Consider the following 16,020-nt stretch of genomic DNA (forward strand, 5'->3'; position numbering starts at 1 on the left):
CTGGAATTAAAATTGATTTTTTGGGGGTTTGTATCATTTGATTTACACAACATGCCTACCACTTTGAAGATGCAAAAATATTTTTGATCGTGAAACAAACAAGAAATAATAAATAAGAATAAGTAAGAAATAATAAATAAAAAAAATAATAAAACTTGAGCGTGCATAACTATTCACCCCCCCAAAGTCAATACTTTGTAGATCCAACTTTTGCAGCTGCAAGTCTCTTGGGGTATGTCTCTATAAACCTGGCACATCTAGCCACTGGGATTTTTGCCCATTCTTCAAGGCAAAACTGCTCCAGCTCCTTCAAGTTGAATGGGTTCTGCTGGTGTACAGCAATCTTTAGGTCATACCACAAATTCTCAATTGGATTGAGGTCTGGGCTTTGACTAGGCCATTCCAAGACATTTAAATGTTTCCCCTTAAACCACTCAAATGTTGCTTTAGCAGTATGCTTAGGGTCATTGTCCTGCTGGAAGGTGAACCTCCGTCCCAGTCTTAAATCTCTGGAAGACTGAAACAGGTTTCCCTCAAGAATGTCCCTGTATTTAGCACCATCCATCATTCCTTCAATTCTGACCAGTTTCCCAGTCCCTGCCGATGAAAAACATCCCCACAGCATGATGCTGCCACCACCATGCTTCACTGTGGGGATGGTGTTCTCGGGGTGATGAGAGGTGTTGGGTTTGCGCCAGACATAGCGTTTTCCTTGATGGCCAAAAAGCTCAATTTTAGTCTCAGAGTACCTTCTTCCATATGTTTGGGGAGTCTCCCACATGCCTTTTGGCGAACACCAAACGTGTTTGCTTATTTTTTTCTTTAAGCAATGGCTTTTTTCTGGCCCAGCTCTGTGGAGTGTATGGCTTAAAGTGGTCCTATGGACAGATACTCCAATCTCCGCTGTGGAGCTTTGCAGCTCCTTCAGGGTTATCTTTGGTCTCTTTGTTGCCTCTCTGATTAATGCCCTCCTTTCCTGGTCCGTGAGTTTTGGTGGGCGGCCCTCTCTTGGCAGGTTTGTTGTGGTGCCATATTCTTTCCATTTTTTAATAATGGATTTAATGGTGCTCCGTGGGATGTTCAAAGTTGTTGATATTTTGTATAACCCAACCCTGATCTGTACTTCTCCACAACTTTGTCCCTGACCTGTTTGGAGAGCTCCTTGATCTTCATGGTGCCACTTGCTTGGTGGTGCCCCTTGCTTAGTGGTGTTGCAGACTCTGGGGCCTTTCAGAACAGGTGTATATATACTGAGATCATGTGACTGATCATGTGACACTTAGATTGCACACAGGTGGACTTTATTTAACTAATTATGTGACTTCTGAAGGTAATTGGTTGCACCAGATCTTATTTAGGGGCTTCATAGCAAAGGGGGTGAATACATATGCACGCACCTCTTTTCCGTTATTTATTTTTTAGAATTTTTTGAAACAAGTTATTTTCTTCATTTCACTTCACAAATGTGGACTATTTTGTGTATGTCCATTACATGAAATCCAAATAAAAATCCATTTAAATTACAGGTTGTAATGCAACAAATAGGAAAAACGCCAAGGGGGCTGAATACTTTTGCAAGGCACTGTAGCTTCTACCAGTGGTGTACTACTCGAGACCGGTCTCGTGACCAAATATTGGTCTTATCTTGGTGTCGGCTACATTCGTACTCGGTCTTGACTCGGTCTCGGACAGTGAGGACTCGTCATTTCTTCCCGAGACCAGCGGAGTAAAAAACCTCATAATAATCAGCTTCCATTCAGTCAGTGCATAAAACGGCTTCGCCAAATATATACACTCCTTTCTTGAAACATTATCTTAACAGCCTTTATCTATTATAGACATGTTTGCACAGTGGTGAACCTATAGGCCTTCAGTGTGCCCCACCTGTTTTGAGTCCCACCTGTTTAGCAAAAACATGTTTTGCATGTTATTTTGGCATTAACATGCGTCACATATCAGTTTGCAAACAATGTATAAAAATAATAATAATTGAGTTAATAAAGACGCATACAAACATGGTCTCTTTTTTGCTTTCTTGAGTAAGGCAGCTCCAAAATGCAGGTGTTTCAGCCTAGCTCAGTGCTTTCTGTGGTGGTGGGGCAGCCAACAGAAAATACAGAGCGTAGGGGTTGGTTATGTTCTCTAGTTGCGCCGTGATTGGCTCAGTGTTCGGTCACTCATGGGGACACTACGTCGCCGCAATATCTACATGGAGAGCTCGAAAATTCAAGCCCCTTGGGTGCTGCCATAGAGTTACATTAGAAGTGCCCATCCAATAAGGCTCAAGGTCATTGTCCACATATGAAATTATGTCAAATCACGTTATATCTACCGTAGCTTTGATTGGACTGGTCATGTCAACATCATACCTTCAGAATATTAGCTAGCAAGCTAGCAGTCATCATCATGAATCAAGTCGACAATCTACTGGCAAATCCTTTTCAATCCTTGTCATATGAAGAGAAATGATGAAGAGAAATTATAGATAAAACGTATCGGTGCTCATCGGCCATTGGACATAAAAATTACACAACAAGTTGGAAATCGCAAATTCAACAATGAGTGGTTTGGAAGGAATCAGTGGCTAAATGCAAGCGTTGCAAAGCAATCACGAGCCTGCTATTCAGTGGAGTGGGTCCAAGTCTGGGTTTAAGGGTCTCTTTTCCAAGCTTAAAAGGATAAACATTCAACATTGGCCATCCTGTCAATCCAGCATGACTTCTGCCGCGTTCAAAACAACTGGAAACTCGGAACTGGGAAATCACAGATATGTTTTGAACGGTCATCTTTCTAGAGCTCCGACCTGAAGATCACTAACATCATGATTGGACCTTGTTTTTTTCCGAGTTCCCAGTTGTCTTGAAAGCACCATAAATCCAGAGAATGACAGATTTTGATGACAAAGTTTGATGACAAAATTTACCCACGAAGAACCACCACGCCACCATCCTGTTCAAGTGAGCACAGCACAACAAGGTGAGTCCAAAAATGTATTGTATGCTGCTGCATAAATGATGTAATATGCCAGGGAGATATGTATACCGTAGCTAAGAAAGTAATAGTAAGTGTATGTTGTGTAGTAAGCTGTTAGTAGCCCATGTGCCTCACCCTTTTCCCCTACTGTTCTGACCTGGTGGTGCACATGTAGCCTATAGCCTGTTTTAGAGAAATGTCATCATCGAATATTGTAAGAGCTTTCACTGTCTGCTTATATGCCCCCTTTATTTATCCTACGGTTCTGACTTGGTGTACAGGGAGAATACTGTAAGAACGGCCCATGTTCTGAATTCTGTTGCTGTACATTCAAAAGTGCTGAACAAATAATTATATTGACTACGTCCGTCCTAGGTCGCTCATTAATGTCTTAATCAAAATTACGAATTGCCTCTTATCCGCTCGTCGTACCCTTATGCCATAGTTTGTACATCTCAATTATCAGTAGAAACCACATTTGTTTAAGCACGTCAGCCATATCAGCTATGTTTTTCTAAAAGGCAGTAAATTAGGCTGAATTAACTGTTTCGCTGCCAGACAAGGCTCCGCTGATAGCCAGGTGTAGCAGTGTGAAAAATAGGGGTAGGGTTGTAGAGAATCGAAGGACCATGAATATAATAAGAAACCTTAGCTGCTGGCTTAAGGCCGGTAGCAACCACTACAGAATATCCGGTCAGAACAAGGATAAGGCGGATGTCCAGGTTCAGGGGAGTTTAATTGAAGAAGATGTCCACATTCACACACACATCTGACCACTCATGGTTCAGATAACTGAGAATCATGTCCAGTGAGAACTGACATTAACTATGGTTCTGAAAGGGAAGAGGAGAAAGAAAATATAGGCTATAGCACTGCAGTAATATGAATGACATTGCTGTATAAGCTAGCACAGGTAAGTATACAACAGCAAGGGCTATACACTACAGCAGGCATAAGGCTTAGTCACATGGCAATAGCAGTGGTGCAAAATACTTTAGTAAAAATACTTTCAAGTACTACTTAAGTAGTGTTTTTGGGTATCTGTACTTTACTATTTATATTTCTGACAACTTTTACTTTTACTCCACTGTATTCCTAAAGAAAAGAATGTACTCCATACATTTTCTCTGACACCCAAAAGTACTCGTTACATTTTGAATGCTTAGCAGAGAACATCCCTTGTCATACCTACTGGCTCTGATCTGGCGGAGTCACCAAACGCAAATGCTTTGTTTGTAAATTATGTCTGAGTGTTGGAGTGTGCCCCTGGCTATCCGTACATTTAAAAAACAAGAAAACGGTGCCGTCTGGTTTGCTTAATACTTTTACTCAAGTAGGATTTTACTGGGTGACTTTCACTTTTACTTGAGTCATTTTCTATTAAGGTATCTTTACTTTTATTCAAGTATGACCATTGGGTACTTTTTCCACCACTGGGCAAAAGACTAAACAGCCTGTTGGACTTGTACACATGAAACTCAGGCAAATGTGCTCAAATAAACATTACAGTAATGTTGAAATGTATACATAATATAATTACAATGAGCATGTGTGATATATATATATATATATATATATATATATTGTGACGTCACGAGAGGCTACACAGCTTTCAGCGGGATTGCTCAAGTAGTGCAAGGAGACAAGGTTCAAACAAACCAAGGATTTTATTAAAGGTCTTGGGAAACTAACGAAAGTATAACACAATTCTGTTCTCTGGTGTCTCTTTAAGGGTTAACAGTTCAGGGATGTCTCTTCCACATCCACAATCATAACTCTCACTCGCTCAAATAACTTTTCCCCAGTCTTACTGTATTCCACGTTGCATCTAGTGGCCAACCCAGCAAAACGTCCTTCCAAATGTCCCACACGTATTTCCACAGGTGCATATATCCAAAGGTGAGTATTTCCCAAAGGTAAGTATCTCCAAATCCTTATATTCCTCATGGAAGTGGACGTGCAGCACTCTTGTCCTCCAGAGAGCCCAGGTTGGAGACTGTGTCTCTTCACCCCCCACACACTCCCTCAGTGTGTCTCTTCCCTTCCCAAACCTTCAGCTCATCAGCTCCTCATTTGTTTCAGCTGCGTGGGAAGATTGGCCATAGAGGGGTGGAGTTCCCGACCATACCAGCAGATGGAGCCATAGCTGTCTGGGTTTGCAGCCACCTCAGGGGGATGTAACGTCCCTCCAGGACACAGCCTCTCGTGACATCACAATATATATATATATAATAGAAAATAGCCTAGCACCAAAAATGAGCAATGCTAATAAACAGCTAATCGCTAACAGTCATGATAAAATGTGCATGCATTCCAATTAAAAATGTTAACGGTAGTGCTAACGCTAGCATGAGCGTGATCTAGCTAACAAGCGCAACACAAGGTAATTATACACAATACCCAACAAAACTTAGCTCCACATAATATGACACAGATCTCAAGGCACTTACGTTTAGATGCATGCACAATTAAACATCAGACATACAGTGATTCAGTCCACAGGACGAAAAGTTCAGCAGGAGGGAAAACTGTGGAAGTGCTCATCAGGATGGGGAAAGCACGTTTCTGACCACACAGCTTGCTGGGGTCATAGACCAACTGAAACTGAAGTCCCAGGAATCAAGGCCACTGATAGGCTGAACGAGATGTGGTGATAAGTATTTGGCATGACCTTGACTAATAAGACACTAACAAAAGTGGGGGACCTCTGCATGGGAGACTAAGCTGCCTGACTAGAACTAACCAGAAGGGATGGCTAGAATCAGCTGACTTAAAGCTGGCCGTTTAAACACAGTGGTAAGGTGTTGGGACTGCTGTTGGGACTCTGCTGTTGGGACAGCTTTATGTAGGCCCTAACAGTTTGTGGGCACCGTTTGTCACCGTTATAGTACAATTAATATATTGTTTAGTGTTGTGTTGTGTTGTGTAATGGCTTTGCTGGCATGCAACTCAAACACATTTTTTGAGTTTGCCCCACCAAGATTGACATGCTAAAATCGCCACTGAGTGGAGGTATACGACTTATCAATTATGTAGGACAATAGAGAAATCATGCACAAAGTAGCCTACACAATCACAAAGCACACACATAGCTTAGTTTCAGCGGAATATCATCTGCAGGCAGCAAGAGTGTGCAGCTCTAAAATGGTTTTGGCATGGAGCAGCTCACAGAAGAATGACATCGGTAGCCGGTAGGGTACGAAAGACGTTTCAACTTATATCTACCGGTAAATGCTAACTAAGGCAACAATGGGTATGCAAACCAGGTATTGAAAAAGTTTAGTCTGAAGTGTTGGTTAGTAGGCTATTTGTGATGCTGTGATCATAGGCAGTGGGTGGACAGAGGCCCAGGCCCTGACAGGCCCACCCAATCAGATTGATGTGGTTTAAGCATTGTTGTGGACTTAGACTATCACATTTTTGTATTTTCTATAAAAACAAAGTGTGATTTTGAGAGTGAAAATCAGAAAAATCTATAGGAAAATTAATAAAAAAGCCATAGGAAAACATAGGATTTTTCACACAGGGTGCCTTTCCTTCACTGGGCTGGCCGTTTAGGAACTTTTTTGCTAAATTAAAAAAGTATACCCACTTCTCCAGGCACCACTACACCACTGCATAGGGCCGATGGAAAGACAGCAGTCACACACAGCATGATGATAAAGGATAAACAGTCCATAAACTCAGACATAATAAGCCAGTAGGTCCCAATCATAAGAATACAAAAACACAACCATTAAGACTTTCCCAATCGAAATGTACAACTATTACTTCCCATTGCAAATAGCATTTCATGTTTAGCACACAAAGTAACCTGTGACCTTAAGTTTAAAGTGGAACTGACAGCATTTTAACTACTTTGCAGATATGAAACAAACAGACAAAGAATATCAAATTCCCAGTTTATGCTACAGAACCAACTTTATAAGAGGTTTTAAAAATAGGTTATATTTGACTCAACGACGTACAAGAAGGCATTGTTGGCAGAATAGATGGATGCAGTTCAATGCATGATTAATATAATTCACCATTACATTTCTTGGTAGTCCAAAATATATTGCTATCAGGTTGTAAATTACAGCTGGCCTGGTACATTGTTTGCTGCCTCCATTCGGGATGCACTGTTTCAGTTTCAATGACTCAATATTCTGGACAAAAACGGATGAATGTAACTAATGCTGGGAAGGTCAATACAATCAAACTAGAAGGGAAATTATCACAAGTCAGTCATAACGTGGCTAATAGGCTAGCGCATATATTTATGTAGCAAGCTAAAAACACAGAGCCTAATGTTAGCTAGATAGCTAGCTAGCTAGCTGCTAGGAGGATGTCATGTCATGCCATTGGAGTAGTGGGTGAGTGACTGACTTTTCCCCCTCATATTGTTTTTCAGTGGCTATACAGAGCTAGAGATGCAGGTGTCATTTGGTTAGCTAGCAAGAACTTGAATGACTATTATCCAGTTAGCATATCTCCTGCGTTTGCAAATTCACTCTGGCTATCTACTCCGATTTCAGAGCACTCTCGTCTAGTTAGCAAGCTAGACAACTTTAGCCAGTTAGCTTGGGTGCTTGGTTGGGACATGGATTGGCAGGCACGCTGCAGAAAGGACGAGGAGGCTACAATTCCCTATCATTTATCAGTGCAATTTTGATGGCCAAATAGCTGAAAAAGCTTCAGAGGGTTTATCTAATGTTCCTTTGTTATATTTTAGCTCATCTTGCTCTGACTAGCATTAGTTGTTGATCTTGTTGTTGGTGATGTGCATAACTGATGGAGAGAGAGCCTACGCTTTCATGGTTGTTTGATCAATAGGACTGTAAAGTTCCCAAATGTAAGAGGACTCCCATGGTGTTTACATATTTACAGAAATCCATTCAGGTGTATTTTGTGGCTTTTGCGTTCTAATGATCTAAAGTCGTGCTGTTGCAACTGCCTGTAAACACACAGTAAGGTTCTAAGTGAATGACAGCAGGCCTGTGTGGCAATGGCTTGTTTGTATAAAGGCCTACTGTAGCTCTGATTGGCTATAGCGCACCGGTCTGTGTAGACTCCAGTCCTGGATAAGACAGAGGTTTTTATGCGGTTTTATTTACTGCAGTGTCTATTAATTGTCCAAATGCACAGCCGCTTTCCCACTCTATATTTCTATAGAATTTTCACAAATGCCTTAGTATATGTAATTCCCAAACATTCAAGGAATTTATGAAAATGTGAAAATGACCATATCTAAGTGGTTGCTTGTCAGATTATATATCTTGTGTTGTCATATTCTTCCTGGGGGTGTATATGAACAGGTTTCATGTTGCTAAAATGCTGTCAGTTCTACTTTAAATGCAACAATGTTTCACACACATAAGTTATTTTCAAAGAGATGGCTAACAATAGCAAGTGTGCTGCAACATAAAACACAGATGATGATCATTTGAAACTTAACTTCTTGTTGCAAGTTATTCTTGAAAAGGGAGAAGCTAACAAATTAGCAACAACATCCTCTTTGATTACACCTGCTGCAGCTGCCGCTAACTAGCCGACATCAAAAGCTAGCTAACTAGACCATGGGAAAACTACTGCTCACTATTGCGCAGTGACCTGTTGGCCTTCAAGAAGGCAGAAGTTTCCATAAATTTTTGTAAAAATGGTCCCACCCATTAAGTCAAAATATGATTAGTTGATTCCACTGTCACTCCAAAATGTTGCCCTAATACAGTTGAATGGCAGATGCCTTTATCTAGCTTCTGATGGCCTAGCCAATGCCTGACTTAGCTAGCTAGATTTATCTCACCAGAGACCAGCAAAGAAAAATCCCGATTGGATCTTTTTTTCGCTTCAGTGTTAACCCTTTCCTTTCCAAAAAAAACTGAAGAGATTAAATCAGAACATCATTGAAAATAATAATATAATGCTCATTATTATTATAATAATTATTTTATAAATCCTTAGTCCGTAGAAGGCCCATTGTTCCCCACTGTGTTTGGGTTAGTAATCATTTGTAGAGTGGCTCTATTTTCCCTTAGCATGCATTTTTTCTAAAGAATCCATATGTTGTTCTGAAATATGAACACAGAAATACTGGACATTCTTTGTGACAGTGATTTGACAAAATTACAATCATGGTCTTCAATTGGACTCGCATTTTTCTGGTCTCGGTCTTGACTCGGTCTCGGACCCACTCCGGTCTTGGTCTTGATTCGGATTCGATTTGCTCCGTTCTTGGTCTTGAATCGGTCTCGCTTTAGGTGGTCTCGAATACAACACTCAATTCTACAACAGAGTAGCCTCCTCCACAAGAGGCTCTGCTGCTGCTTAGCTGTCTAGTCCCCCAATGGCTGTCATAATAACCATACGGCAAATGATGTGGACACAAAAAAGTGACAGGTGAGGGGAAAGATTAAATATTTTGAAGACCCCCTTAACAGTTGAAATGTGGACCTATAAGGGTTGTTGGTTTGTGACCTGCTTTGGCAATTACATGAATGTAAAGGTCAGGGGTTATGACTGTGAAAACAGGGGTCAGTTATGTTACTGGTAGAAGTCGCCCATAGGAACAGATCTAAGATTAGTTTACCCTCCCCCAATCCATTACCTTTACCATTTATCAACAATGCAAAGACCCAACTCAGATCTGATCAGTGTCTAGGGGCAAATTCAAACTAGTCTGGGGGTCAAATACCAAAATGACAGTGACTCTACCTAGTGGACAAAATAACAACAGCAAATTATACTGCTGTATTTACATTTTAGCTGACGCTCTTATCCAGAGTAACTTACTGGAGCAATTAGGGTTAAGTGCCTTGCTCAAGGGCATATCAACAGATTGTTCACCTAGTCGGCTTGGGGATTCGAACCAGCCACCTTTTGGTTATTGGCCCAACACTTTATTTATTTTTTACCCTCTTGTTCTCCCCAATTTCGTGATATTGAATTGCAATCCATTTACGATCTTGTCTCATCACTGCAACCCCCCAACGGGCTTGGGAGAGGCAAAGGTCGAGTCATGCTTCCTCCGAAACATGACCCGCCAAACCTTACTTCTTAACACCCGCCCGCTTAACCCGGAAGCCAGCTGCACCAATGTGTCGGAGGAAACACTGTTCAACTGATGACAGAAGTGCCCGGCCCGCCACAAGGAGTCGCTAGAGCGCGATGAGCCAAGTAAAGCCCCCCCAGCCAAACCCTCCCCTAACCCGGACGACGCTGGGCCAATTGTGCGCCGGCCTATGGGACTCCCGGTCACGGCCGGTTGTGACACATCCTGGGATCAGTGCGATACACTGCCTTAGACCGCTGCGCCACTCGGGTGGCCCCGGCCCAACACTCTTAACCACTAGGCTACCTGCCGCCTTATCTGTATGCGAGTACGTGTGTATCCTTGTATACAGTGATATGTACATTATTTTGTATAGTCATATACAAACAAGGAATGGATTAAGAAATGAATATGCCTTTAATACCCAAAAAACTCAAATTGACATTTTATTATTATTTTTATTTATTTAACCTTTATTTAACCAGGCAAGTCAATAAAGAAATGATCTCCCAATAAATCCTGCCTATATTTGGATTTAAACCTCTGTTTTGGATTTGTACACTTTTTCGACAGTGTTCCCTAAGTCAATGAAGAGCACATTCTTATTTGCAATGACAGCCTTTTCATTCATAACATCTTCAACAGTAACATATCTGTTTAACATATGAGTCATATAATGTACATTATACACAGAGAGAAAGACCATGGTAGATGGCAGTTTTAATGTCCTTGTGTGCACTTATGGCACAACTGGTCCACATGTACGCATACAAACTCACACACACACACACACACTTCAAAGCATCCCTCCATGTGAAACCACACGCCTAGTTGTGGAACCACAGACATAAACAGGTGCACTTTAGGAGACAATGCTTTTGTTGTTTACAAAAGGCTCAATTAAATGCACATGCGCGCACAAACAAACACACACACACACACAAACACACACACGTACACGTAATCCCACTTTAATTATGTGTTGGTTGGCTTCAAATTTCCATATAGGCCGTCTCTGTTGAAAAAGATTAAAGCGTTACAACTATATTACAAGCATTGTGTGAGTGATATGTTTGTGTGTGTGTGTCTGTGTGTGTGTGTGTGTATGTCCTACCGCTCCACAGCCACTCGTCTCTCAGCTGTGTTTTGTCCAGGGGGTGTGTGAGCGGAGGTAAGCTGTCAGCAGCGACCCCCGCTCTGCAGCTCTCTATCAGCTTCTCCAGAGTCCCAAAACACTGCAGCATCTCCCCAGGGGATAACTACACACACACACACACACACACACACACACACAATTGTGTTGTATTGTAAGCTGCTACTTCATTGTCTACTTGTTGATTGTTAATAAAGTGCAGTTATTCTCACATACAGTGCCTTCAGAAAGTATTCACACCCCTTGACTTTTTCCACATTTTGTTGTGTTACGGCCTGAATTTAAAATGGTTTAAATTTAGATTTTGTATCAATAAGTATTCAACCTCTTTGTTATGGCAAGCCTAAATAAGTTAAGGACTAAAAATGTACTTAACCAGTCACATAATAAGTTGCATGGACTCAATCTGTGTCCAATAATAGTGTTTAACATGATTACCTCATCTCTGTACCCCACACATACAATTATCTGTAAGGTCCCTCAGTCGAGAAGTGAATTTCAAACACAGATACAACCAAAAAGAAAAGGGAGGTTTTCCAATGCCTTGTAAAGAAGGGCACCTATTGGTAGATGCAGACATTGAATATCCCTTTGAGGATGGTGAAGTTATTAATTACACTTTGATGGCGTATCAATACACCCAGTCACTACAAAGATACAGGAGTCCTTCCTAAATCAGTTGCCAGAGAGGAAGGAAACCGTTACCGATTTTAATGGCTGTGATAGAAGAAAACTGAGGATGGATCCACAACATTCTAGTTACTCCACAATACTAACCTAAATGACAGAGTGAAAAGAAGGAAGCCTGGAAGAATACAAATATTCCAAAACATGCATCCTGTTTGCAATAAGGCACTAAAGTAAAACTGCAAAAAATGTGGCAAAGAAATGAACTTCATGTCCTGAATACAAAGCGTTATGTTTCGGGCAAATTCTGCCAAAGGTGATTCTACCATGTATTGCCTCAGGGGTGTGAATACGTATGTAAATGAGATATTTCTGTATTTCATTTTCAATAAATTCGCAGAAAATTCTAAAAACATGTTTTCGCTTTGTCATTATGGGGTATTGTGTGTAGATTGGTGAGGAAAAAATATTTTGAATCCATTTGGAATTCAGGCTGTAGCACAACAAAATGTGGAATAAATCAAGGGGTAGTACTGTATATACAGTTGAAGTCGGAAGTTTACATACACTTAGGTTGGAGTCATTAAAACTTGTTTTTTAACCACTCCACAAATTTCTTGTTAACAAACTATAGTTTTGGCAAGTCGGTTAGGACATCTACTTTGTGGATGACACAAGTAATTTTTCAACAATTGTTTACAGACAGATTATTTTACTCATAATTCACTGTATCACAATTCCGGTGGGTAAGAAGTTTACATACACTAAGTTGACTGTGCCTTTAAATAGCTTGGAAAATTCCATAAAATGATGTCATGGCTTTAGAAGCTTCTGATAGGCTAATTGACATCATTTGAGTCAATTGGAGGTGTACCTGTGGATGTATTTCAAGGCCTACCTTCAAACCCAGTGCCTCTTTGCTTGACATCATGGGAAAATCAAAAGAAATCAGCCAAGACCTCAGAAAAAGAATTGTAGACCTCCACAAGTCTGGTTCATCCTTGGGAGCAATTTCCAAATGCCTGAAGGTACCACGTTCATCTGTACAAACAAACAATAGTATGCAAGTATAAACACCATGGGACCACACAGCCGTCATACCGCTCAGGAAGGAGACGCGTTCTGTCTCCTAGAGATGAACGTACTTTGGTGCAAAAAGTGCAAATCAATTCCAGAACAACAGCAAAGGACCTTGTGAAGATGCTGGAGGAAACAGGTACAAAAGTATCTATATCCACAGTAAAATGAGTCCTATATCAACATAAAGGAAGAAGCCACTGCTCCAAAACCGCCATAAAAAAGCCAGACTACGGTTTGCAACTGCACATGGGGACAAAGATCGTACTTTTTGGAGAAATGTCCTCTGGTCTGATTAAACAAAAATAGAACTGTTTGGCCATAATGACCATCGTTATGTTTGGAGGAAAAAGGGGGATGCTTGCAAGCCGAAGAACACCATCCCAACCGTGAAGCACGGGGGTGGCAGCATCATGCTGTGGGGGTGCTTTGCTGCAGGAGGGACTGGTGCACTTCACAAAATAGATAGCATCATGAGGAAGGAAAGTTATGTGGATATATTGAAGCAACATCTCAAGACATCAGTCAGGAAGTTAAAGCTTGGTCGCAAATGGGTCTTCCAAATGGACAATGACCCCAAGCATACTTCCAAAGTTGTGGCAAAATGGCTTAAGGACAACAAAGTCAAGGTATTGGAGTGGCCATCACAAAGCCCTGACATCAATCCTATTGAAAATTTGTGGGCAGAACTGAAAAAGCGTGTGCGAGCAAGGAGGCCTACAAACCTGACTCAGTTACACCAGCTCTGTCAGGAGGAATGACCCAAGATTCACCCAACTTATTGTGGGAAGTTTGTGGAAGGCTACCTGAAACGTTTGACCGAAGTTAAACAATTTAAAGGCAATGCTACCAAATACTAATTGAGTGTATGTAAACTTCTGACCCACTGGGAATGTGATGAAAGAAATAAAAGCTGAAATAAATAATTCTCTCTACTATTATTCTGACATTTCACATTCTTAAAATAAAGTGGTGAGCCTAACTGACCTAAGACAGGGAATGTTTACTAGGATTAAATGTCAGGAATTGTGAAAAACTGAGTTTAAATGTATTTGGCTAAGGTGTATGTAAACTTCCGACTTCAACTGTATACACTGACTACAAGGCCTTGCATGGGCAGGCATAACATGGGAGGTATTAGTCACTCGTGTGTACATGTGTGTGTCTGTGCGTGTCTGTGTGCAGTGAGCATTAATAGTTCAAAAAGTTCAAGTTTCAAGTTTATTTTCCATGTGTAATGAATACTTTGGAAATCATGTTCCCTTGTGTTCTCACGATAATACCGAGTAACTCACTTGAAGTGTCCATCCTTCAGAGGAGTGGTGGATTCTGTAAGTGTGGACGTACGGTGTCCTTCTGAACCAGAGAGAGAAAGGATTTACAGTCAAATTCAGGATATCCATTTTCACAACCTTATGTCAATATAAACCAAAGGTAAAACAAACTGGCGACATTGAAACACACACGTTGAAAAAACTATTCACTCATTCTGAATGTGCTCTTATTTCTAATTAGGTATTTCTACTAATCTCAGTACAAGACATCTTGTTTTGTCTCTAAACTCCTATGAGTAATTTTCAGCAAATTAATAGACCATTTCAATTACTGTTCAATTATTGTTATTTTTTCATGCTACAGCAATTGATAATGGTCCTAACAATCAATCTAGTTGAACTTAAATAATAGTAAACCTTTGTAGCCCGAGTGACAGCTTAAAATGTAGATACAGAAAATGTTAACTTTCTGATTTAATAAAATAATGTGTTTGCTTGCTTGAGCTGTCTAAAAGCTCTGTATAAAAGCCTATGCCTACTCCATTTCTACATCCATATGATATTATATTTAATATGACATTAAATAAAACGGTCTTTGCTCAATCATATAATTTGTAGGCCTAAATCTCAATTAAAATACAATTCAGTGGCCAAATTGTGGATTTTCCCAACAATAAGGCCTATTTTGTCATGTAAGAAATGACTACAACATATATAGTATCAACAATTTCATGATATACATTAACAGAAAGCTTACATAAAGCATACATAAAAACAGTATAAAAAATCACATAGGCCTCTGGAAGTTTAAATCCGTAAAATTCTGTCAAAAACTCGCTCCACAAAAAAATAGGCTAGAGAATGAGTTTATCAACTCACCTCACGCAGAGGCAGTAAACTCCTTGCAGACTCTCGCTGTCCCGCAGGAGAAAGCTCCCCTCTCTACCATGCCTCTCCAGCAACCTCTCCGTTTTCCCCTTACCGATATTACCGTAGTAGATAGACAGGACCAGCGCGCTCTCACTCTCTGGCTCTGTGAGCGTACAACCTTGGAGATGAGCACGGCTGTCAGCCTTGCGAGCCATGGAGCCCTGATGAGAGAGTGCAGACAGACAGACAGACTGTGGGAAAGGGCGCGAGGCAGGAACAGACAGCGACTTGGTGTTTCACACTGTTTTTTTTAAATCGTGTCAACTGCAAAAAACCGGCACACCTAGTGTTTTTTTCTCAGCTTCAAGTCAAAACAAGGGCCTTTTGTCTGTGTGATTCAGACAGACAACACCATTCTCTGACAGACGGAAATGTGTGTGTGTGTGTGTGTGTGTGATTCTTTCTAGATATTTTGTCCATTGTCTTAAATGGAGTTATGACGTGAGAAGTACTAAATTGAATATTAGGCCTACAGAATTATAATTAATTAGATGTGAGCATGTGACAATTTGTGGTGTTTCCTTCTGAAATTGTTTTAAATCTCACACAAGCAAAATGGTTTAGGTTTCAATTGTGAATTAAATATAGGCTTGACAAATCAATAATTGAACTATAGGCTACTTGGGGTTTGCATAAAATATATAGAAATTAAAACTATGAGCAAGAGTCAGGCTGCATTCCAGCTAGCACATTTGGTTCCTTTGAAATTGTGGGAACTAAGTTGTTGGTTTCGCATTGGTTCTGGCAACGAAGCCATAAGTTTCCTTACTTGTAAAACTGAACGTTTTTTTAATGTTCTGAGAACGGAAGTGAAAATTTCACCTGTTCTGGGAACATTCATTTTTAGGTTGCAGTGAGGTTCTGAGAACGTTTTACTTGGACGTTTTTCTTGGAGGTTTTATTAACTTTCTGAGAATGGAAATTATCGGTTATTTGGAGGTCCTTAAATAAGTTCC

The 16,020-nt window shown here is 40.6% G+C and overlaps 1 protein-coding gene across 1 annotated transcript; it reads right to left on the minus strand.

The window, feature by feature from the left end:
* Positions 1 to 10,455: 10,455 nt before the first annotated feature.
* Positions 10,456 to 15,250, minus strand: LOC121534728 (SH2 domain-containing protein 1A). The gene is made up of 4 exons (XM_041841312.1): positions 15,014 to 15,250; positions 14,156 to 14,216; positions 11,118 to 11,262; positions 10,456 to 11,018 (listed from the first exon to the last, which is right to left on the minus strand). The coding sequence occupies exons 1-4, from the start codon at positions 15,217 to 15,219 to the stop codon at positions 10,996 to 10,998; spliced, it is 435 nt and encodes a 144-aa protein (XP_041697246.1). The 5' UTR covers positions 15,220 to 15,250; the 3' UTR covers positions 10,456 to 10,995.
* Between the last annotated feature and the right edge of the window lie 770 nt (positions 15,251 to 16,020).

This window comes from Coregonus clupeaformis, chromosome 21, assembly GCF_020615455.1.
Source record: "Coregonus clupeaformis isolate EN_2021a chromosome 21, ASM2061545v1, whole genome shotgun sequence".
NCBI lineage: Eukaryota > Metazoa > Chordata > Actinopteri > Salmoniformes > Salmonidae > Coregonus > Coregonus clupeaformis.

Coding starts and splice junctions, on each gene's coding strand:
- LOC121534728 (XM_041841312.1), bottom strand. CDS start 15,219: ATGGCTCGCAAGGCTGACAGCCGTGCTCATCTCCAAGGTTGTACGCTC. Junction 11,263..14,155: donor CTGAAGGATGGACACTTCAA/GTGAGTTACTCG, acceptor GTGTGTGTGTAG/TTATCCCCTGGGGAGATGCT. Junction 11,019..11,117: donor AGACGAGTGGCTGTGGAGCG/GTAGGACATACA, acceptor CTTTTTCAACAG/AGACGGCCTATATGGAAATT.